This window comes from Augochlora pura, chromosome 4 (genome assembly GCF_028453695.1).
Source record: "Augochlora pura isolate Apur16 chromosome 4, APUR_v2.2.1, whole genome shotgun sequence".
Lineage (NCBI taxonomy): Eukaryota > Metazoa > Arthropoda > Insecta > Hymenoptera > Halictidae > Augochlora > Augochlora pura.
Genome location: NC_135775.1, coordinates 395,119 through 416,582, shown reverse-complemented (window position 1 = coordinate 416,582; position 21,464 = coordinate 395,119). Strand labels below are relative to the sequence as shown.

Here is a 21,464-nt window from a genome sequence, read left to right as displayed (position 1 = left end):
ATGTGTTTTCTTCTGAAAGTGTTTAAAATTTTATCATGCAACACAGTATTATATTATACTACACTACTTATTTATAGTTTACTTATCCTTTAAAAAAGAAGCTACAGATACTTACATGCGATCAATTGTCTTGAAAAAGAAGCACTTGGAAAAAAAGAAGAAAGAATTGTGTACATGCCCATTAATCTTTGCTCTTGACGCAAAACGTTTTAGATTATTGTTTTACAAAATTTTCCGACTTCTGCTGCCTGCACTGGCTGCTTTATGCACACATCAACTTAACGGATTTATCGAAATTATTGAATAGACGCGATAAAAACATTATATAGCTACCGTTGAACGGGAATGTAACTGTAACACTCTGAAATAAAAATAATTTGTACACGATATCGCCACTTCTGTGTGAATTTTTTTTTAGTCTCCCATGTAAATGTATATTTACATACTGTTTTATCCAAGAAATTGTTATTTTACATTGGTCATGTAATTTCTCTGTTTTTTAAATACTCCGTACCATAATTTTTTAAACTGTACAAAAATCTGACTTATAATCTGTAATTCTAAGCATCCTTCAACTGATCTTTAAGTATTCTTTTTTTGAGATAGCATCAATATAATTACAAGTATCGCTGCAGGAAGTTGTCATTCCTCAAGTATGTACATAACATACAAACCATGATGCTGTCTTATAACTGTTAAACACACTCTACAGTACTCAAACAGATTTGTAACAGCACTCTCTTTTCTTTTTCTACATTATGAAAATTATCAGCTTTCTTAGCCTGCTTATTGAATTTCATTGAATTCATCATGTATGAAAATACAGAAATAAACGAACAATATGCACTATGTGCCATTCTTGAAGAGACATGGATAAGAACATGAAATAATAAAATATATATGTATATGTATACGTATAATACATTTTGGGCAAAATGCTACAAATAGTATCAGAATTTTCTTCATATTAAAAATATCTCTGGGCTACAAAAATAGGGCACACACTGCTTTTGATTGATTGCCACACAATAATGCTGTTGAAACATTGTTAATCTGTTTTTTGGAATAGCTACATACACACTAAAACTGCAAAAGTGCTACTGCTTTGAGTTTTCATTGTCGAATTGTACGATTTCTTATCTCAAATAATTTAAGAAACTAAAAAGCTAGAAAGTATTTTTTTCTTTCAATCATGAAACAAGTTCAGTTTAAAATGGCAAATTAGCAAAGCACTTTATCTATTTTTACATAAAACTCGGATATTTTTAGATAACAACGATTTAAATAAAATCTTTGAAATATAATGTACCCAATGTTTAGAAAGAACAATTCACCGAAGGGATAAAAATAGTACGATAATCGAAAAAGTAATAGAAACTTTTGTATAGTAATAAATAACAAATCTAAAAATATGATTTATCATTAGATGGAGAATTTTAACGTAAACGTACTGTTATTTACTTTTATAAAGCAAATGTTCAAATACTATCCAATGATACTCTTACAATATTTTTATAAAATTCTAATGTAAGATCTTGATTAGAGACAAAATCTGAACTTTTACCATCGTGTATAGACTTATACTCATGGAAATGAAATTACATAATTCAATTTGTTTGAAAATAGTAATATTTGATATAATGTAAGAGTAGCACCCAACAATAATGAGAAGCAAATCAGATCTAATTGTGTAAGATTCGCCAAAACAGAAAATAGAAAGTAAGTCATTTCAAGCTCCAAAATATTGTATGTTTAATGTTTCCTTCTTCATAAAATTCTACACGTAATACTTCGTACAATCTACAATATACAATGCCAAATGTAATGAAGCAGCTCTTGAATAACTTCATCAGAACCATTTGGATGTGTTAATATAAACAAAGTATATCGTAATGATGAGCTTGTGATTATCGTATAATAAATATCAATGAAACGGTAACAATATGTATTCTTGTTCCTTGGGCCACAAAATGCTCGACGGTAAGAAAATTAATTAACTTGTAGAAATGTTTTTATGCAATGTGTGCAATATACATATGTACCTCACTGTAAGATCAAATTTATTCGATTTAAAAGGAATAACCGCGGTTCTCTCGTGCCTCTAAAAGAATCTTGTACTGTTAAAGTCAAAATAAAACAATTATGATTCTATTCTGAATTCTAAATAGTGCTGCGAGTGAAAAAATAAAGAAAAAAAAGATGGGAAAGAGTTGATTTATAAAAAATAATCTGGGGGTCAGAATGTAATATTGCATACAAATTGTTTATGATGGTAATTAAATGGATTGATCGATGGATATCTAATCACTTAGTAGCTAAAAGCAAATGTACAGTGTGAATTTAACTTATAGAAACGAGTAATCTTATCATAGAACACACTCGCTTTAATATTCCGAATGCCTTAATATCTTATTTACACAGAGTGTTATTGTTTCTTCTTTTTTTTTCGTTTCATTGAATTAATTTTTCTCATCAAATCGTGGATGGCAAAATATTGGTCTAACTTTTCATACATTGTAAACGTATAAAACATTTATAACATTTTACGTTTTATTATGATTCGGTATGAATTTTGAGTCGAATCTTTGCTGTAGAAACACGAATAGTCCATAAATGTAAAAGGAATCCAACGATATTATTGATCAAGAACGTTCGAAAGATGTTTATATATCTTAGAAAGACGCAATAAACTAAAGACAGCATCAACTTTTTAAAATACTATGTTAAACACAAGAAAACTTAGTGCGCTTCATAGAGCAACGAGCAGAGGACACATTTTTGGCAAATAGTAACGTGTGATGCCAATTCAAATAAACATATTAAACCTTCATTGACCATGTTAAAATATTGCTTGATTAAAGAAATATTCTTAAAATAGAACAAATTCGCATACCTTCTTTAATTGCATTGAACAAATTAAATCAAATATGTATCGGAACATGCACCAACAACTCTGCACGGCTGGAGAACACCGCGGAGCACATTTCACATGTGTATTCCACAGCATCCGGTATTATAGTTTCCGGAATATCATCCACAGGCGCTATAACACTATGGTGAACAGCCATCATTCGTTGAGGTGTCGATTCAACTTTCACACTGAGTTTTAAGTTTCCGGCCCCAATATCCTCGGTATTGTTTACTTTTCCCATATCAGGAAGATACTTGTCTTCTTCGGCAGAGATGCTAGCTTCAAATGCAACTTCTAAGTGACTTCCGTCCATCGCGTGCTCCATTAATCTCGCAGTATCTGTGTTCTCTGTGTTATTGTTATTTTGCATCTCTTCTTGATCGATATCCATTGGCTCCTGCTTTATTCCATGCTTTTGTTTCTTAATCTTTTTCAAGACGCCGGACCTTTTTCTAGGCGTCGATTCAATCTTGTCGTTAACGGCAAGAATGTTACCATTGTTATTTCTATGGTTGTTACTCGGTACTTTTGGCAAGTTTGGTTCCAACTTTATATTCGTTAATGGCAACAACTGGTGTGTCGGTATCAGAGCTTTATCGTCCTTTGGTTTCGAGAATGTCGCCGGTGCCGGTTGAAGCTTTCCTTCGATGTGATAACTAACATTCTTCGTTCTCGGCCGATTCCTCTCCCCACCCGGAAAGATCCCTAACTTATGTTCATTTGGCATTACTTTGGGAGTCCTTGTTACCATAGTTTTAGTTTTCTGACCCTTCTTAACTCCATCACTGCCGATCTCTACAGGGACACGTGTTTTTTGAGTGTGAATCATTTTTGGTCTGCCAGGCTGGCACGAAGTTTGAGCTTCGTTCTTCTTCTCCTCCTTCCTAAGCTTCTTCTTCGAAAGCTTGGACTTCCCTGGGTTCAATTTCGAATTACTCACGATCGAATTTATATTTTGCAGAGAGCTCTCAAAGCTCTTCAGAACATTTTGATATCCCTCCTCGACATTCGACCGGTGTTGTTTGTTCTTTCTTCCGAGTTTTCTTTTTGTGTTATCGTCCGAATCGGATCCCCCTTCCATCATATCGTATTGATCACTCATACGTAACATTGTGTTTGTCTCATGCGGTTTGAGCTTGCGTCTTCTCTTGTATTTACGCGGTCCAGTCTGCGGCTGGCGCCTTAACGCAGTGTTATCGTCACAATGCTGCACAATGTGCGCGACTATCTCTTCAGATGTCCCGTAAGCATCACCACATACTTTACACAAGTATGGCGTGATACTACCTACGCACTTTGGATCGGGACCTGAATGATGAGCGCGAACGTGTTCTCTCAGAACAACCTAAATAAATAAATAGGAACATTAACGTGGAATTTACAAGAATCCAAAAATTTAATAACATAATCGTGACGCGTGATGTTTGTTATTAAAACGCAGAATTGGTGTTAAACGCAACATAAATTGTGCTTCAACTAAAACTTACTCTCTGATTAAAAGCGCGTGGACAAATTGCACATCCATACGGCTTCTCGCCTGTGTGAATGCGTTCGTGTTTTCTTAAAGTGCCACCGTCAGCAAACGCTTTCCAACAAAATCTACAGCCATACGGTCTTTCTCCTGTATGGATACGTATGTGAATCTGCTGCGAACTACGACTGCCAAATGTCTTTCCACATTCCCTGCATGGAAAAGAACGGCCACCCAAATCTTTGTTGTGAGAATGACGATGGCTGACCAAAGCTCTACCATCCGGAAACTCCTCTCCGCATTCGTCGCAAACAACCATTTTGTTACGATGCGAGACCATGTGTCTGAAACCCGTTCGGATAAACAAATAATCGGGTGCCTACTGTACAGAGTACATGTTACTGATAAATACCTCCGTAATCTGGCTTTGCTGTGGAAACGTTTACCACATTTTGTACACCCGAAAGTTTTATCCACATTATGAACCCACGAATGCTTTAACAAACTCCGTTTATCTTTACAAGTTTTCCCACAAAGTGTACAAGTGTTCGGTGGAGCATCCTCAGCGTGATTTTGACGTACATGTTCCGCGACTTCTGCGTCATCGCGACATCTCTCACCACACAATAAGCACCGACGACTGGGTGATCTGAGAAAAGTAAACCAATTAATTTATCCGAATTTCAGAAGTTTTGCAATCAGCTTTTTACAAGCATTACCTTGCGTGAAGTTCGGCGTGTGCTAACAATGCTAAAGCCTCTTCAAACCATTCCCCGCAAACATTACACACATGATGTTGACTCGAACCTTCCATTGTATCATCTTCTTGTTTGATATGAATTCTAATGCAACAAATATTAAAATTATAATTACAAATATCAAATTTTTCTGCAAATCCGCAAAGCATTTAAACTAAATGCAACTTTGATCTACTTGTGTCTGTAACGAAATTATAATGTGCTCATTTCAGTAAAATAATCTTACTTTTGGTGACGCTTAAGTAAATCCAAACGATGAAAGGGAACACCACAAGTGTTGCAATAGAATTCTCCAAATCTTTCATCACCTGTGTATGTGGCATCATTGTCATATTCTTCTGTGTCAGATTGTACAGTACCACCATGCTTAGAACGGACATGTTCTCTTAAACTGTTAACATCCCAGAACATGTCACCGCATGATGTACATTCAAAAGGACTATCACCACCATGTATACGTGCATGAGATGCAAGTGCCTTTTCCCGTGCAAAACCAACACCACAGAATTGACACACATACGGTTTTGTGGGATCGGTTATAGGCCACCTTGGTGCTTGAGGTTCAGAAGATACAGATGATATCTGATCATTCCACTTCGAGCTTGACGCATAATTACCACTGCATGTAGAATTTCTACTAGTCATTTCTTCTAACAAACGTGTATCTTCGTCAACATAATCGTAAGATTCATTGACGTACTTGCCCATTTCCATTTTATTATCCTCAACACTACGTTTTGGAAGAGCAGAGTAGTTTTTGCGTTTTCTTGGTGCACTAGACTGAACCTTCTTACGTCTACCTTTTGTAGACTCCTCTACCTCTGGTGCCAGTGGGTCTTCATCGTTCAAATCATCCTCTAAACCATCTCGGGATGGTGCATATGCATGAATCTTCAAATGATTCATGAGATCGCACTTGCGAGCATAACGTGCTCCACAAAGGTTGCAACCATGAGGGCGATCTGTTTGATGTGCCACCATGTGATTCATTAAATTTGCTTTTTTCCTGAACCTCCTACTACAAAAATCGCACGGATATGGTCTACTGTTTGTGTAAGAATCTTGGTCAATAGGCAATGGTATTTCCATATCATCGTATTCAAGTAAATTATCATGAGACACTTTAGAATCCGGTATTTCAACCCTTTAGAGAATGAAATAAATTAGTCTCTGAATTCTTATAAATATGGTTCGGTAAATATTTTCTCAACACCTACCCATCTTCGTGACCAGATCTATCCCAATTGTCTGCTATCACTTCTTCTGTGACTTGTATATTCAGGTAATCATGTCCTTGATCTTGTGGCACTATGTAAATTGATTCCATATCACTAGATTGTGGAACCATTAAGATTTCTGATTCTGCTGTGGGAGTTACATTTGGACCCGATTCTACTGTTTCTTCAACCGTGACTTCTTCGCAGGCTCCAATTACCCCTTCTTCTGGAGCAACTAGCTCTGCTTCTAAACCACATATCACTTCTTCGTGAATAACGTTCCCTACCTCCTCCACCCATTGCAATGTTAAATCACCAGGTACATCCATTTTGTTGTAATACGGATTTACTTGATCACTGAAATCACTGGAATGAAAAGTTTTATTTAATTTGTGTTAATATCATTTATATTCATCCACTAAAAAATGATGCAATGGAAGATACACTAAAATACATCACATTGAAGTAGTTTTCTCAATGACATTAATAATAATTACAAGCAAGAATGTTTAAATTACACATTGATCATAATCATTAATGTTGGCACAATAAAGTGACTACATTGACACAATTCTGGCAAATGAACAATACTTCAACATATTCCTTGCTTTCTATTCTCTAAAAAAAAAAACACTATGATTATATACTTGGTTTGTATGTAAAAATACAATGAAATTGCAAGTTAAATCTAGAATGATTAACATTTTTATAAAAACATTAATCATTCAGAATTTTGTAATACGCAGGTGAACACTCTTCACTTGTGAAAATATTCTTCGAGCAACGATATAATCACTTAAATTAAGTTGATCGAAATATTCCTTAATATTACAACTATAAGTAGCAGCGTCGGAGACGAAATTTCGTAACAATTACAATTAAGGAATATAGTATTTGAAAATTCAAAATTATATGTCGTTCAATGTCTTTGAATTTTCATCGTACGATCACGATAAACTGTTTCAACGAGGAACATTTAAAATTGTTGACGTCTAAGGTTATATTATATAGGTTATGACTTTAGAGGTTATAACAAGTATATCAAAATGAAAAACAATTCTGCATGGAGAAATCGAGCAAACGGAGTTGCGGGTTTGTCGTCGATAAAAAACAAAGGGTGGCCGATGGGGCAACTGTATTTTACATATGATCAAAGTAGTAGCCATAGCCTCTCTTACGCCAAACCTCCTTCCATCCAATTAGATATTACGAACTACGGCCAAAGCGGCACTCGTTCACGCGTGAATAGATATTTTCTAACTAGATTCAATTACGATACGAACAAAGTCGATCACAATGATTTACTTACTGTTCAAATGTCTTCCGCACAGCTATTAACCTAACCAAAAATACTCTATCAGGATCGAGAACAGCGTCGACCTTCGGTTGTTTTCAATTTGGAGGGGATACGTTTAGAAATAAATTGAACAAAATGGCCGACAGACATGACTTTAAACAGGAACGACGCGTAAGAGTAGATCGAATACCTTATGGTTTCTCGTGACACAAGTCGACTGCCTTATCGACTAGAAAACTATACCCGCGAAATATGTACATATGTATACCAGAGAGGAAACTCCCACGTTTCTCAATAACCAATTTTTAATACGTATGGGTTTGTCAAATGCATTTTACATTTTTCATACAAAAGTCATCAAGAATATAACAGCAGAATTATATTCACCCGATACGCATGCATAAATTTATATGCCACGAACATAGTTGCGATGTACAACATGTAAACTAATTGTGGAGTTCGGAAATATGCGAAACTATTCAGTTACATATGCGACGCAATCGAAATAATCTGTTGAGTAGGTACTGTTCAATTCATGATACAATTGCATGTATTTATTATATGCAGATTACAAATTCCTTTTCATACTGTAAAGTAGAGTATAAGGTTGTAACAAATGTATTGTATGATTTTTAAATAAAGTCTGTGGATTTACATGCGCCGAGTGTTTCAGGCGGAGCACTCGGCAAGCGAATGCGCGAAAAGAGTGAGACCGCAAGCACCGTTCTCTTTCTAAACCAAATGCGCGAACTGGGTGCGCTTTAAAATGGCGGGGTATAAAAAGGCACAATATGGTGAGACATCACGATATCTATTATACCATACATACGTATGATCCAAGTACAGACTATGGTCCGTAAGAAGCACTGGAAGTTGGAAGATAAAGCACAATAAAAGGAACGCACTGTGTAAATGCATGCATTCTTCATTACGGTCATATGAATTGCGTCAGTGATACCATAATACAGTTGTACGTAGATAAGAAACTGTGTAGAACTTTTTACGTTCGATATTTTTCTTTCATGTTCGACATTTACATTAAGAAAACATAGAGGGACAATTACACACTAGTTTGCAATAGAAGTAGACATTATAACTGCGTCATACTACAAATTTACCTAACATATATTGTTGTCTGCCATCTACATACTGTAATTTAATGACTACATACACATCACTGTTACATGTGTGTGTATCGTTTAAACTGTCGATTTTGAATTATTATGCCATTTACATAGATATGTTAGTAAAATATGTTGAACATGGTATCCATTAAAGCACATTCCACGGTAAGTAGGATAGAAATTGATGCATTAATAACGTTTCATTTATGGTGTAACTCTTATTTCATATTTTAATCAGGAAAAAATCAAACCCTCAACATTTGAGAACCGTCAATGTCTAACGTGTCCGAAATCGAAAACTAATATACATAGAAGAGGTGATTTCAATAGAAAATTTCTTTATAAAAAGAAAACAACATGTACCATTATTAATACAATATATTTGTACCTTGTAGATTATGATATAGCTAAACCAGTTAGAATATTTGAATTGCTTAAAGAAGATAAAGATGAACAGAAAGTTGAAAAGAGCAGTAGTAAGTATATTATCAATTTTTTAGTATTAATTTATCTATAAATAAATAATAATTTATGCATTTCAGCATATAAGAAGATATTGCCTGAAAGAGTAGGTATATGTACAGACAGTAAGCCTAAGAGTCGTGTACGTAAAAATCTTAATTTTAATATCACTTCTAACTATCCTCCAAATAATAAAACCAATAGTGTACACATATTGGACAAGTCGGATTTAATAAGCAGTCATTGTACTACCAAACAAGTTTTGGAGCCAAAGGTTGGAAGAACTTTACTGGCACCAAATAGTATTAAAAATATACATTTACAAAAACATAAAAAGGAAACAGATAAAAAGTCAAAACTTGATGCATTGAAGGAAAATGTATCCCCTGAAAAAAAAAGTGGAATTCCCATTTATCATGATAAAAGTAAACAAAACATTTTTAACCACAATTATAGCATTACAAAAGGTCGAGCTAAAATAACATCTAATAATATTACAACTAAAAAACCTCTTCAAGCTTCTCAATTTATAAATTCCCAACAAAATAACAGGTTTCAAACATCTTCTGCAAATGAGACTTATTTAAAACATCAAGGAACTGAACCATTAGAAGAAAAAGACGTATATATAGAGAGATTACATGATAATTTGCAAAATACGAAAATGATGGTTCCTGAAAATGGTCTCAATGCGAAAGACACATTGTCTGAAACAATATCTATCAATGTTAATGAAGTTATACATTTGAAACGTGAACTGGAAAATTTGACAACTGCAACAGAAGAAAACTTAAATAAACTGAAATCGACATTGTCGCGTGTAACGAGATTACTTATACCACAAGAGTCAGTTCAACAATCTAGTATTTCCAATAGCAGAGGGGAACATGTTAAATTATCGTCCGATAAAGAAGTTCAAGTAGATATTTGTTGTAAATTATTGCGATCAGCACAGAAGAATTCGAATATACATAGTTCTGGGATTTCAGAAATGCATAGAATCGAAAAAGAAAACCTTACTATCAGATGTAAAAATTTATCTGGGGATAATTCGGACGATAGTTTTTTAAATCTAGAAGATGAGTTGGGTATTGAACAATCTGAACCTATTAAGAATCTCTCTATTTGTCCCATGCAAAATACTCCTGTAATTAAAAAGTGTATGCATAAACGTTCTCTACGAGAATATATAAGTTTGAAGTCGACTATGAGTTTTCTGCAAACTCCGGACGGCAAAGCTTTATATCAGAGAAACAATAAAGACAGATCTGATGTTTTAAGCAGAACATTAATTTCAAATAAAGTGCTGACAGACTTTCAAAGTTTATATTCCGATTCACCGGATTCTACTTAAGATTAACAAATTTTATAGTTCGTATTTGTTATGTCATGTGAAACAATGATGTGTGCCTGTATACACGTATTTAATATTAATATATGAATGTATTATTAACAAATAAAAGCAATAAATAAGTTACACGAATAAACAGAAGTTATTATTCTATATTATTAAGAATAAAATTATATTTGCTTGGGATCTCAAATTCATTTTTTATGCGCCTCCTAATTTTCAAAATAGATTAAAAAATGTTAACCAAGTCTGTTAATTTCGAATTTTGTTATGGTAAGTGTTTAAACCATGGAATATTTTTCTGAATCAGTATAGTTTACTCAAAGGAGGCGCTGAAGGAGAAAAACGTCGAAAAGGGGGTTGGAGGGGGTTGTGGCTGTAAATGAAAAATGGTTGGAAAATTATGAGGCGTCAAATACATACGTACATACATAATACATACGTATGTATGTAATGCAAAAACACAAGCAGTAGGGCAGTACAATATAACCGGTTAAATTAGTGTAGGCGACAGTGCATCATGCGATTGCGTGTCTTCTAGGATGCTCGATCAATGGTGCAACAACCATCCCGATCCCGAATCCCAAGATTGTTCCGTGTTGGCTGTTGGTTCCTGTCACGGTCGATTTATTAACAAGTACTACATATGTATGTATATATACATGATGACATTAAGCTCCAGGGTTCTTGTTCCCTAATTTTCTCCGTGGTATTGTTTTTAAATTGGCTCGTGCATTATGTCACAATTTTTAAACATATCCTAATTAGATTAAGATTATCGCGCAGCTCGACTAGTTAAAAGGCAAAGAGAATGGCTCGGCCGAAGCAAAGAGTTAACACTGATATTTGTGCTGATTGCGGAACTCTCGGTAAGTGCTACAACTCCAAGTATTCTATATCTCTTTTTTTATTGTGTCTAATTATTTACAACGTAGCATGATTGAATGTTGATAAAAAATTTGTCTCTCAACTGACTCAAATAAATAGCGGATAGAAAAAGGTTAATGTTAATTATGTATTTACGTTTCTCTTGTTATTTATAATCTTTCGTTTAGATGTTACATACATTTTATGATTATTTTGTTTAGAGACAGGATGGGCTTCCCTAAACAGAGCTATTTTATTATGCGACGATTGTTGTGGTATACATCGTAGCCTCGGTCGTCATATATCTCACATAAAGTCACTTCGCAAGAGTATATGGCATACGAATTTACTAAATGTTAGTAAATGATAATAAAATTTGCAAATTTAGGTGTGTTTTAAATAGTGATTGATGATATATTTTATAGATGGTGCATACATTAAACGATAATGGAGCAAACAGTATTTGGGAACATTCTCTTTTAGATCCTAACAACTCAAAGATTAGCAGAAGGAAACCACAAGCTAAGGATCCATTACAGTTAGTATTGTTTTTATAATTGAAAATGCACGAAAAATAATTTAGCTTTAATCCATATGTTTATATTTTCAGTCCACTGAAGGCTGAGTTTATTAAAGCAAAACATCAACATTTAGCATTTGTGTTGCGTCCAAGTAAGGAAGAATGCTGCAGTGAGGAAGAATTAAGCAGACAGCTACATAGTAGTGTTCGTACAAGCAACTTAGAAACTTCTCTGAGATTGCTTGCGCAAGGTGCCAATCCAAATTATTTCTACAAGGTATTGATAAACTAATTATTGTTACTGTTCTAAGTATAGAAGTTTATGTAATAAAATATTTATTATCACAGGAGAAGGGTACAACACCTCTGCATGTAGCTGCTCGTGCAGGACAAACTTTACAAATAGAGCTTTTAATTGTGAATGGTGGGAATCCTAGCATGATTGATTTCAATGGACAATCACCAGCAGAAATTGCAAAGTATTTTCACATATACTGTACAAAATATGAATATACATGTAAAAAGAACCATTTAATTATAATTATTCAATCCTTTCCATTTAGGATAGCAGGTCACATAGATTTATCCGAGAGAATAATTGAATGTATGTACGAAGTAACAGACAGATTAACATACTATATATGTTCACGTAAGCCAAATCACTGTATGGATGAACATATAATTATTCCAGAATGCTCATTGCCTTTGGAGCAAAATGACTTGAGCTTGGAAGGAAAAAATAGATTACAGTTGGTGAGTATAGATAATTGATCGCAAAAGATATTGCTATGTTACATAGACTTTTTCATTCAGTTACCAAACCATTTATTGGAAGAACTTGCAATGGATGTATACGACGAAGTCGATCGTCGTGAAAACGAAGAAAGTAAGTTAAACCTTATGTTATATGACCAACTGTTTTTGTGAAAGAATAGATTAGCATCTAGAAATAATTCTATATAGTATCCAAAATTTTTGGATTTTATGTGTAGTTGTTTCTAGACGCAATTCAAGCAATTACACGTCTACTTCTTACTCTGCTGTTTTATTAATATGCATGTTTTTTTTATCGCATCATTGTTAAGGAGAGGTGAGTAGAACCACAAGCTTGTTTTTTAATGATAGCTCAATTGAAAGCTTCAGCTTAGCGAAGTTCAATAGAGATCTACTTATAGAAAATGTGATGTTTTTCCCTATTATATATTGATGCTGTTCATTTTAAATCTTGGGTATCTAATATTCAGTTTTTCGTTTAACTAGTCTGGTTTGCTTCTGCAACTTTACCAGAAAGATGTACAGTACCATTTCTGCCAGTAAACCCGCAACTATCATCTACAAGAAATCAAGGTAGACAGAAACTAGCAAGGTTTACCCCAAAGGAATTTGCTACACTCATTATAGATTTGCTTATCGAGGCTCGCAGAAGGCACGTGCTTTCAAATAACACGCCATTGCAAGGTAGGTGATACACTCAAAGTTAAGAGTCCAAATGTGCATCAGACAATGTTACATCAAATCAGTGAGTTATTAGATACAATATTTAATCAATCCATGCATTGATTATTAGATCCAGCTGTGTCCATGCTTCGTAAAGAACATCAAGGAAAATATGGTTCGCAGATGTCTGACGACGAACCTTTGTATGATAGCGTCGCATCCGACGATGATTATGCATTGACATCGACTGATAATGCAGCTCCCGAATATTCAACATCACAGTTTAAAATGAATAATGAGGTGAGCATAGGAAACATTTGTTTGCATACAGCAATCTGATAAACAAGTGTATTGTATGCGAAAAGATGGATGACGACTTACTTGTTGGAATAGATAAAATTGTGTGGTAACATATTAAAGGTACCGGCACTAGTAACGAAAAGAAGAATAAGGAATCGGCTAAGTACTTGGCTCTTCTGTAGACAGTGCTATTAGGCAAGTGCACAGGTCTGTTAGTGCATGTGCAGCCATCGACAGAATTTGAGAAACTTAAATTTTCTCTTTCATAATTAAATATTTGCATCGTCTCACACTCTTTTATTTACTAAAATCGATAACACGTTAATTTATGTGTTCCTTTTGGTAACAATCATACAGCGTGACTTGCAACACCGTTTGTATTCATTTCTCGTTAATCGAATCTCACAGAATCCATTGAAATGCTATTGTAGGAAGCCTTCGCGCCATTAGCCAAGGGTCTTCCGTCTGTCGTAGAAGTTTTGAAAAAGCAATTAACTTTATCCGAATCCACCGTCAAGGACCTACGAGAACAAGTGCATGCTTTACAGAATACCATAGAACAACTGACTCATGAGAACAACGGATTGAAGCAAACAATTCTTGTAAGACTACTGGTTGATTTTATTCACTATAATCTAACTATAAACCAGGGTCTAATCTAAAACGATTGTAGGCAAAAGAGACAGTAGATGGTGTTATCAATGGTCACGTTGGCGGAGAGCAAGAGCCAGAGCTAGAACCCGTGCTGGATATAAAGACGTCCCTTAGCAGAAACAATCAGCGACCGGCTTCTATGTATGAAACAAGAGAAGGTTTGCGGAAACCGAACTCGTGGTCAACAGCCATTTGTCAGGTAGTCATACTTTTCTATAAAACTATTCAACACCCATTGTGGAGGAAGGTGTTCATCTCATTTAATGAAATACAGGCAAAAAGAGATCCTGATTCAATGTCTCGCAACAACACTCAGAGTTTATGGGAATGCGGTGCACCCAGTCTTCCTCCTTGCGAAGAGGTGACTCGAAGAACCGAACAAGTGACGAGAAGAATTCAGGAGTTGTGGATGGCTATGCAGGACCCGAAACAACGAGAAGCTTTCGTACCCTGTGCAGAAAGAATTCGTGTTGCAGTCGCTGAGCTTACGGCTATATTTCCTCAAGTAAGATCATGATTATTGAGAAATCTGTTATCGAGTATCATGTAAATTCACCTTGATTTCTTCGTTCAGAATCCTATCGAAGAGAATATTAAATCCGCTCTACGACAGTTGAATGGTAATACCGGCAGGCTTCAAGCGGAATGCTCTGGTCTTCAAAGATGCACCAGCGACGTCGAGCACATGGATCGGTGTCTACAGCAAGTACGTTCGTGCGCTTACGACATTGCCAAAGCGACAAAGCTTCTCGTTACGCAGTTCCAAACGTAACGGACGAAAGTATTACAACTTAAAACCTATACGGTTTTCTCTTACACGGAATACATGTATATAACTTGTACAGATACACGTAAAGCTATAATACTCAGACTCATCACAAACGTTTAATAAGTATTCGTATTATACATCGCGTAAATGTCCTTTGTTATCCGACACTTTCTTTTCTCTTTTCTTTAATGTAAATAACAAGTAAATTTTAACATATTGACGTCCGTACGAAATATCGAAACATGACATTCTTCAAGAATACAGTATGTATTATGTAACGTTTAATATTTTATGAAGACTGAATAGCCACGAACCAATGAATTTTTATTAATATACAATTTAAGTTTGTATATTTGGTTTTGTAAACGTAACTCTTGCTTGTATAAGCTGGTACGCGATAAAAATTCTAAACGTGGTGTTAGCTGAATTATACGTATAGTGCAATACGAAACGAGGAACAGGTCATTTTTATAAATTGTTTAGCAGAGAAATGTTGAAAATGATTTACATTTTAATACCAACAATAAGATATATCTTAAACCATGAAATTAACCAATGGCGGTTGTTTGTACGACGTAGAGTTTTTATAAATAAAAATGGTTTTATCAATGCTTCGAATGCAATATGAAACGCGATGAAAAAGTTGATTTCTGCAAGTAATCCAGCTTATATCGAAGCACGATAAATGAGTGAGACGTTTGTCGCCAGTAAAGAAAAGTATTTCTTTTTTAATTATTGTACGCGCCAGCGCATAATCATTAAAATTTCGATTTATAAGTTAAGTTTTCTTGTTGTAATATTGAAGTTAGATATATATGTTCAACTATATAATAAAGTTTAATTATCGGGCTATTGTTGACAGAAATTACACTGACATACTTATTTACAATTACATATAATGTTGAAAGTGAAATCATCTGCGATAACTTTTGTATGACCAACTATTTTAGAAGAGTTTGATGATTACGTAAAAATTCATATTTTTTTCCATAGTAATAATTTCATATTCATGCGAAATGTAACGTTGTCATTTCGTGTCCCTTGACATTGAAAGTTTAAATTAGATATCCATTGTCTATAGCTATGTCTGTAGCGTACGTCTGCCTACGTGTGTACTAACTCTTATTTATGTAATAAATGGTTATGTTTTAATAGCCAAAACGTGGCGTATAATTACGCAACACTTAGTAACATTAGCGCTGTTTAAAATGCATAATGGATATTTTCATACATAATATGTGTCCAATCAATATGAATAATTTCAAAGATAAGGCCAGATTAAAGACTGCTGATCCATAAAGTGTCATTTTGATTGAAAATGTAAATTTTTTAAAGATAAAAGTGTAAAATTTCTTAACGAATTTTTGGATAGCCCGAATCTTTACAATACAAACGTGACAACAAGTGAATAGAAAGAAAGAGGAAAAGGAAATTGTCGCAACGTGATCGGGCTTCATGAGAAACAGCCTTTAGGGATTTCTTGTCTAGTGAGTTTTGTAGACCAATGATTCATAAGCGTTTTCGCGCTACCTGTTATGAAATCTTCGACGGATGATACAAAAACACGTGTTCTTTTACATTTAAACTGTGCGAGTTTTGTGTTATTCGAGTCGATTTAAGGATTGCGAGGGTAAGTAGGTAAAACAGTGCGAAACGGAGGTGCGAGAAGCGGCATAATCTGCGGGAAAACCAGTGCAACAGGAGCATTTACGCGGATGATTGAAGGGGAAAGTGGTGAAGCAGCAGAGCGGCCATTTTATGTTAGTATGACGTAGAGGCTGGGTGTAGCTTCGCGTTCAACCGTCCGTGTACTCTTTGGGAAAGGCGAGAAAATCGGAATTCTAATGCTGGGGTCCAGGTAAATGCACGCACCACGCGCTGAACGTGTTAATCATAAGATTAAGACCGACGAACGGTGAGGATACTAGTTAAATACGGAAGTACACACAGACGGGGGTAGCCGAGAAGAGCGAGTATGAGCGACGAAAGCAATCCCCGAACGCTCTATGTGGGTAATTTGGACGCTACGGTGTCGGAGGAACTTTTGTGCGCACTTTTCTCGCAAATAGGGGCCGTAAAAGGATGCAAGATCATACGGGAGCCGGGAAACGATCCGTATGCGTTCGTCGAGTTCACGAATCATCAGTGCGCGGCCACGGCGCTAGCCGCCATGAACAAGCGATCTTTCCTGCATAAGGAGATGAAGGTTAACTGGGCAACGAGCCCTGGAAATCAGCCGAAGTTGGACACCAGTAACCATCATCACATATTTGTCGGCGACTTGTCGCCGGAAATCGAGACACAAACTTTGAAAGAGGCGTTCGCGCCGTTCGGCGAAATCAGCAACTGCAGGATCGTCCGCGATCCACAAACGATGAAAAGCAAAGGGTATGCTTTTGTGTCTTTCGTTAAGAAGTCCGAGGCTGAGAACGCGATAGCGGCGATGAATGGTCAGTGGCTTGGTTCGAGAAGCATTAGGACAAATTGGTCCACTAGAAAACCACCCCCACCAAGGTCCGAAAGGCCACGACACTCAAACAATAGTAAACCTAACTACGATGAGGTATGCCAATGGTTTCTCTAATTTGTCAGCGTAACTAGCTATAACTGCCTCTACGTCTAGTCAATATGTAGAAAGATATCTTCTGTTACATTTATAAATATTCGTGTAGGCTGTTGAAAAACTAATGACCATCTATCTTAAGGATGATTCTTTATATGTTAGATAAACATTTTTAAAAAACGAATACCTTATAAAATTATTATAAACCTTTTTATTATATCAACGTGTTCTACTCATTGAAAAGGTAAAAGATTCTCAAGCAGTTACGTATATAAGAAGCCCACTGTTTTCTTTGAACAAAAGGTTAAAATTTTTAATGTTACCAAGCTGTTAAGAGGCCACATTAAAATGCTACAAGAGAAGCATTGATAAAAGAGTCTTATCTTCAATATGATAAATGACCTAGTTAATGGAGTATAGAATATCATTGAGACTAAGTCACAAAGTCAAGAGGTAGTAACATATGTTAATGTTGACAAATAGAAGTAATCAATGCTCTTTGTCACAGGGATTCCAATAACAGCAGATTCTTTTTATGCTGCTTAATCTGGTAGTACACACGTGGGGTCCAATGGGCCAGCACCATATAAAAAAGTCTTATCTTCTCCTTATATTTACATTATCTTAATTATATTATACTTATATTTAAACATATAACAACAATTCTGGAGAGTGGCTCCTTTTACAAATGTCTACCCAATATGTAGAGAATCACTTTTAAATGGATGACTCCATTTATTGTATACCTTCTATTTTCTTTTTTACAATGTAGATGCATAAAAGTCACTTTACTTCTTTATTGTTTGTTTGTCTATCACTTTCTAACAGGTATACAACCAAAGTAGTCCAACCAATTGCACAGTCTATTGCGGAGGTTTCACGAATGGTATTACGGATGACTTAATAACCAAAACATTCTCCCCATTTGGAGCCATACAAGATATAAGAGTATTCAAAGACAAAGGATACGCGTTCATTAAATTTACTACTAAGGAATCGGCGACACATGCCATAGAATCTACACATAATACAGAAATTAATGGTAGCATTGTTAAATGTTTTTGGGGCAAAGAGAATGGTGATCCTAATAGTGTGGGTCCTAATGCAAATCATCAAGCACAACAGGTTATTCGAAAAAACATACAGTGTTATTATGTTGCTTTTTAAAAAATGAATTTATCAATATATAAGACATTTTGTGTAACAGGTAACAGCTGGAGCTGGTCAATACGCATACGGATATGGTCAGCAAATGGGTTACTGGTATCCACAGGGATATCCGCAAATGCAGGGTCAGTTTCTACAACCTGCACAATACTACAATCAATATTATGGACAACAGGCTCAATATTTGCGAATGCCTACTCCTGGTGGAGGTACATGGCAACCTGCACAAGCGACTGCCGCACCACCGACCGCGACTGCACCATTGCCACCAGGTCAGCAACCTGCCATGGTAGCATACACCATGCCACAATATCCTACGCAATGAAATTGATCAATAATCGGCATCAACTAATTGTTACATATGATACACATTTGCCCTTGGGGCTCTTGCAAAAACTGTTCTGTCATATACCTATTCTAACAAATTCATTGGTATTTTGACTGCAGCACATCATATGTAAAAATTATTCATGTTTTACTTCAACTGAAGTATTACAGTGTAAAGAAAGCTCCTAAATTTGGTTGTCCCAATATTGACTGATATTGAAATGCTCTTATTATGAAGAACTGTTCCATCAAAAGTTCAAAGTGTAAGTATGTATGTATACATACATACATACATGCATACAAACAAATAAACATACATGCATCATACAAACAAACATACATACATATATACAACGCCCTACACGCAGAGCAGACACACACACACACACACACACAGTCTCACACAAACAAACACAAACAGACAAATACACCTTTCAATTATACGTTTCCCTTGCCAAACAATAGAAACGTATATCATTTTAACAAATGCAAGCATCTTGCAATGCTCACTAAAAAATGAAAAAGAAAAGAAACAAACAAAGAATTCAAGAAAATTTATCATAGCAGTCAATCTGTCAGCGTGATTGAATAATCCATTTCCAAACAAAAGCAAAAAAACGAAAAATAGAAAATGTTTGTATCCATGGTGTTGAATGAGGTATATTTCTGAACTTAAGGTTGCAGCCCCTTGACGAGCCCTGCATTCGTTGCGCTGCGTAAGGTGTACGTATGTATGCGACCATTGTGTTGTTATATTTTTAATATTTTTGCCACAATTACCAATCTTTAGTTTATTCTCGAATCATCAATGAACAGAGATGAATGTTCATTTATGGTAAACAGGAAGTATGACATTGAACATAGTATAAGATAGAGAGTATAGGTAGACACGGCGCCTGTGATGTAGCTAGACTTGGATGCATGCTTTAACGTATGCAGGGCCCTTATTAAAATACACTATGCGAGTCGGTAAACGAGTTGTAAACTTTCCTCGTTATGTGATATTTATCGTCGGTGGTAAATGTACAAAACTTTCATACAAAGAGTTTAGAAGGAAAGGAGGAAAAGTATTCCAGAAAGTCTGTGTCAAAAAAAGAGGAGAGAAGAAAACGAAAAATATTTTTATGTCGAACTTGACTTGCGTGTATTGCATTGTATACACTTTAGTGACTCCACTCCAATTGTACAGAAAAGCAGCGAACCTTGGTGTAATTATTACAACGTAATTTAAGTATAACGGTAACGACGAAAACTTCCACTAAGGGACGGAGTCACTAACGTTCTATTCTCTTTTTGTTGAAATTGTGCACCGAAAGTTAGCATTACATTGTTCCCTTTTAATAGAAACACTATACAATACATAGTGTATCGAGAATCTTTTGTCTCATAACAATCAGTGTATCAATTGACAATCACCTTTGATATTATCTGCTACTTTGCATCGTTATAATTATTGCATGGCACGATATTTATATCTTCGTGTCTTCCAATTATTGCAGTAGTATGTATGTATGTATATACATATATATATATATATATTTATATGTATGTATGTATATACATATATGTAATTCGTTGCACACTTTGTATAAGATTTCATTCCTTAAGTTTCAGTGGTGTTAGCTTTAATATTTATTTTTTTTTAAACGATTTTTTGCCTCTTTCCATTCGATTATATCTCGAAGGAAAAAATTCTGGTTTTTATTGTACACCTTGTATTCCAAGATCAGTTTACGAAGTACTTGGTAAAGTGATTAGAGTTAGTAGAATGGAAACGAGTAATTGACACGAAGTTTCACCACCGACGATAAAATGCCATAAAAATCTTTCAAAACCCATTTGTATAAAGTCAGTACTGAATGTAATAACAGGAGAAACACAAAGTCGAACATAGCAATGATTAATTGACTGCGATAAGTGATATCGAACGACGGAGAGCCAGTTTAAGAAAAAAAAACAACTTGTCTATGGATTAATAATCAGTGAACCGATGGAAGAAGACATTGAAAAAAAATGTTATATAAAGAGTAATTTAGGTACAGCAGGGTGTGAAGCCCTTGAAAATGCTTAGGATAATGTTATCTTATAATAAAAACAAATTGTCCTTTGAATGAAAGAAAAAGGAATAAATATTTAAAATACACAATATTTTGTATTATTTCATAGCCCACGTTAATACAAGATTATAAAGTTATGAAATAATAACAAAAGCGGTTTTTTAAGTTTATAAGTGGCGTAGTACCTTCGCTTATAACTGGTTAAAAAGAAA

General features: G+C 35.1%; 4 protein-coding genes across 6 annotated transcripts; 3 read left to right on the top strand and 1 right to left on the bottom strand.

Annotated features, from left to right (window-relative positions):
* Window positions 1-115: 115 nt before the first annotated feature.
* Window positions 116-7,766, bottom strand: LOC144468790 (uncharacterized). 3 transcript variants are annotated; one of them, XM_078178502.1, is made up of 8 exons: window positions 7,667-7,766; window positions 6,358-6,723; window positions 5,367-6,284; window positions 5,102-5,224; window positions 4,795-5,031; window positions 4,399-4,726; window positions 2,894-4,256; window positions 116-361 (listed from the first exon to the last, which is right to left on the bottom strand). In XM_078178502.1, exons 2-7 carry the CDS (start codon window positions 6,684-6,686, stop codon window positions 2,922-2,924), a joined length of 3,270 nt encoding a protein of 1,089 aa, XP_078034628.1. In that variant the 5' UTR covers window positions 6,687-6,723; window positions 7,667-7,766; the 3' UTR covers window positions 116-361; window positions 2,894-2,921. The 3 variants fall into 3 exon arrangements, with proteins under 3 accessions (XP_078034628.1, XP_078034629.1, XP_078034626.1); XM_078178503.1 differs by having other exon boundaries at window positions 116-4,256; window positions 5,367-5,759; window positions 5,841-6,284; XM_078178500.1 differs by having other exon boundaries at window positions 116-4,256.
* A 639-nt stretch (window positions 7,767-8,405) lies between these two features.
* On the top strand, window positions 8,406-10,736 carry LOC144468636 (uncharacterized). The gene is made up of 4 exons (XM_078178253.1): window positions 8,406-8,943; window positions 9,017-9,095; window positions 9,174-9,254; window positions 9,321-10,736. Exons 1-4 carry the CDS (start codon window positions 8,908-8,910, stop codon window positions 10,592-10,594), a joined length of 1,470 nt encoding a protein of 489 aa, XP_078034379.1. The 5' UTR covers window positions 8,406-8,907; the 3' UTR covers window positions 10,595-10,736.
* A 240-nt stretch (window positions 10,737-10,976) lies between these two features.
* On the top strand, window positions 10,977-16,470 carry Git (ARF GTPase-activating protein GIT1). The gene is made up of 13 exons (XM_078179069.1): window positions 10,977-11,460; window positions 11,680-11,813; window positions 11,884-11,996; window positions 12,069-12,255; window positions 12,327-12,457; window positions 12,542-12,731; window positions 12,792-12,864; window positions 13,239-13,436; window positions 13,546-13,715; window positions 14,147-14,317; window positions 14,389-14,568; window positions 14,644-14,874; window positions 14,944-16,470. The coding sequence occupies exons 1-13, from the start codon at window positions 11,403-11,405 to the stop codon at window positions 15,139-15,141; spliced, it is 2,034 nt and encodes a 677-aa protein (XP_078035195.1). The 5' UTR covers window positions 10,977-11,402; the 3' UTR covers window positions 15,142-16,470.
* A 183-nt stretch (window positions 16,471-16,653) lies between these two features.
* Window positions 16,654-20,275, top strand: Rox8 (TIA1 cytotoxic granule associated RNA binding protein Rox8). The gene is made up of 3 exons (XM_078179070.1): window positions 16,654-17,701; window positions 18,530-18,826; window positions 18,909-20,275. Exons 1-3 carry the CDS (start codon window positions 17,114-17,116, stop codon window positions 19,191-19,193), a joined length of 1,170 nt encoding a protein of 389 aa, XP_078035196.1. The 5' UTR covers window positions 16,654-17,113; the 3' UTR covers window positions 19,194-20,275.
* The last annotated feature ends 1,189 nt before the right edge of the window (window positions 20,276-21,464 follow it).

Coding starts and splice junctions, on each gene's coding strand:
- LOC144468636 (XM_078178253.1), top strand. CDS start 8,908: ATGTTGAACATGGTATCCATTAAAGCACATTCCACG. Junction 8,944..9,016: donor CCATTAAAGCACATTCCACG/GTAAGTAGGATA, acceptor TATTTTAATCAG/GAAAAAATCAAACCCTCAAC. Junction 9,255..9,320: donor GAAAGTTGAAAAGAGCAGTA/GTAAGTATATTA, acceptor TATGCATTTCAG/CATATAAGAAGATATTGCCT.
- LOC144468790 (XM_078178500.1), bottom strand. CDS start 6,686: ATGGATGTACCTGGTGATTTAACATTGCAATGGGTGGAGGAGGTAGGG. Junction 6,285..6,357: donor AGATCTGGTCACGAAGATGG/GTAGGTGTTGAG, acceptor CATTCTCTAAAG/GGTTGAAATACCGGATTCTA. Junction 4,257..4,398: donor CACGCGCTTTTAATCAGAGA/GTAAGTTTTAGT, acceptor TTATTTATTTAG/GTTGTTCTGAGAGAACACGT.
- Rox8 (XM_078179070.1), top strand. CDS start 17,114: ATGAGCGACGAAAGCAATCCCCGAACGCTCTATGTGGGTAATTTGGAC. Junction 17,702..18,529: donor GTAAACCTAACTACGATGAG/GTATGCCAATGG, acceptor ACTTTCTAACAG/GTATACAACCAAAGTAGTCC. Junction 18,827..18,908: donor CAAATCATCAAGCACAACAG/GTTATTCGAAAA, acceptor TTTGTGTAACAG/GTAACAGCTGGAGCTGGTCA.
- Git (XM_078179069.1), top strand. CDS start 11,403: ATGGCTCGGCCGAAGCAAAGAGTTAACACTGATATTTGTGCTGATTGC. Junction 12,458..12,541: donor TCACCAGCAGAAATTGCAAA/GTATTTTCACAT, acceptor CTTTCCATTTAG/GATAGCAGGTCACATAGATT. Junction 13,437..13,545: donor AAATAACACGCCATTGCAAG/GTAGGTGATACA, acceptor ATTGATTATTAG/ATCCAGCTGTGTCCATGCTT.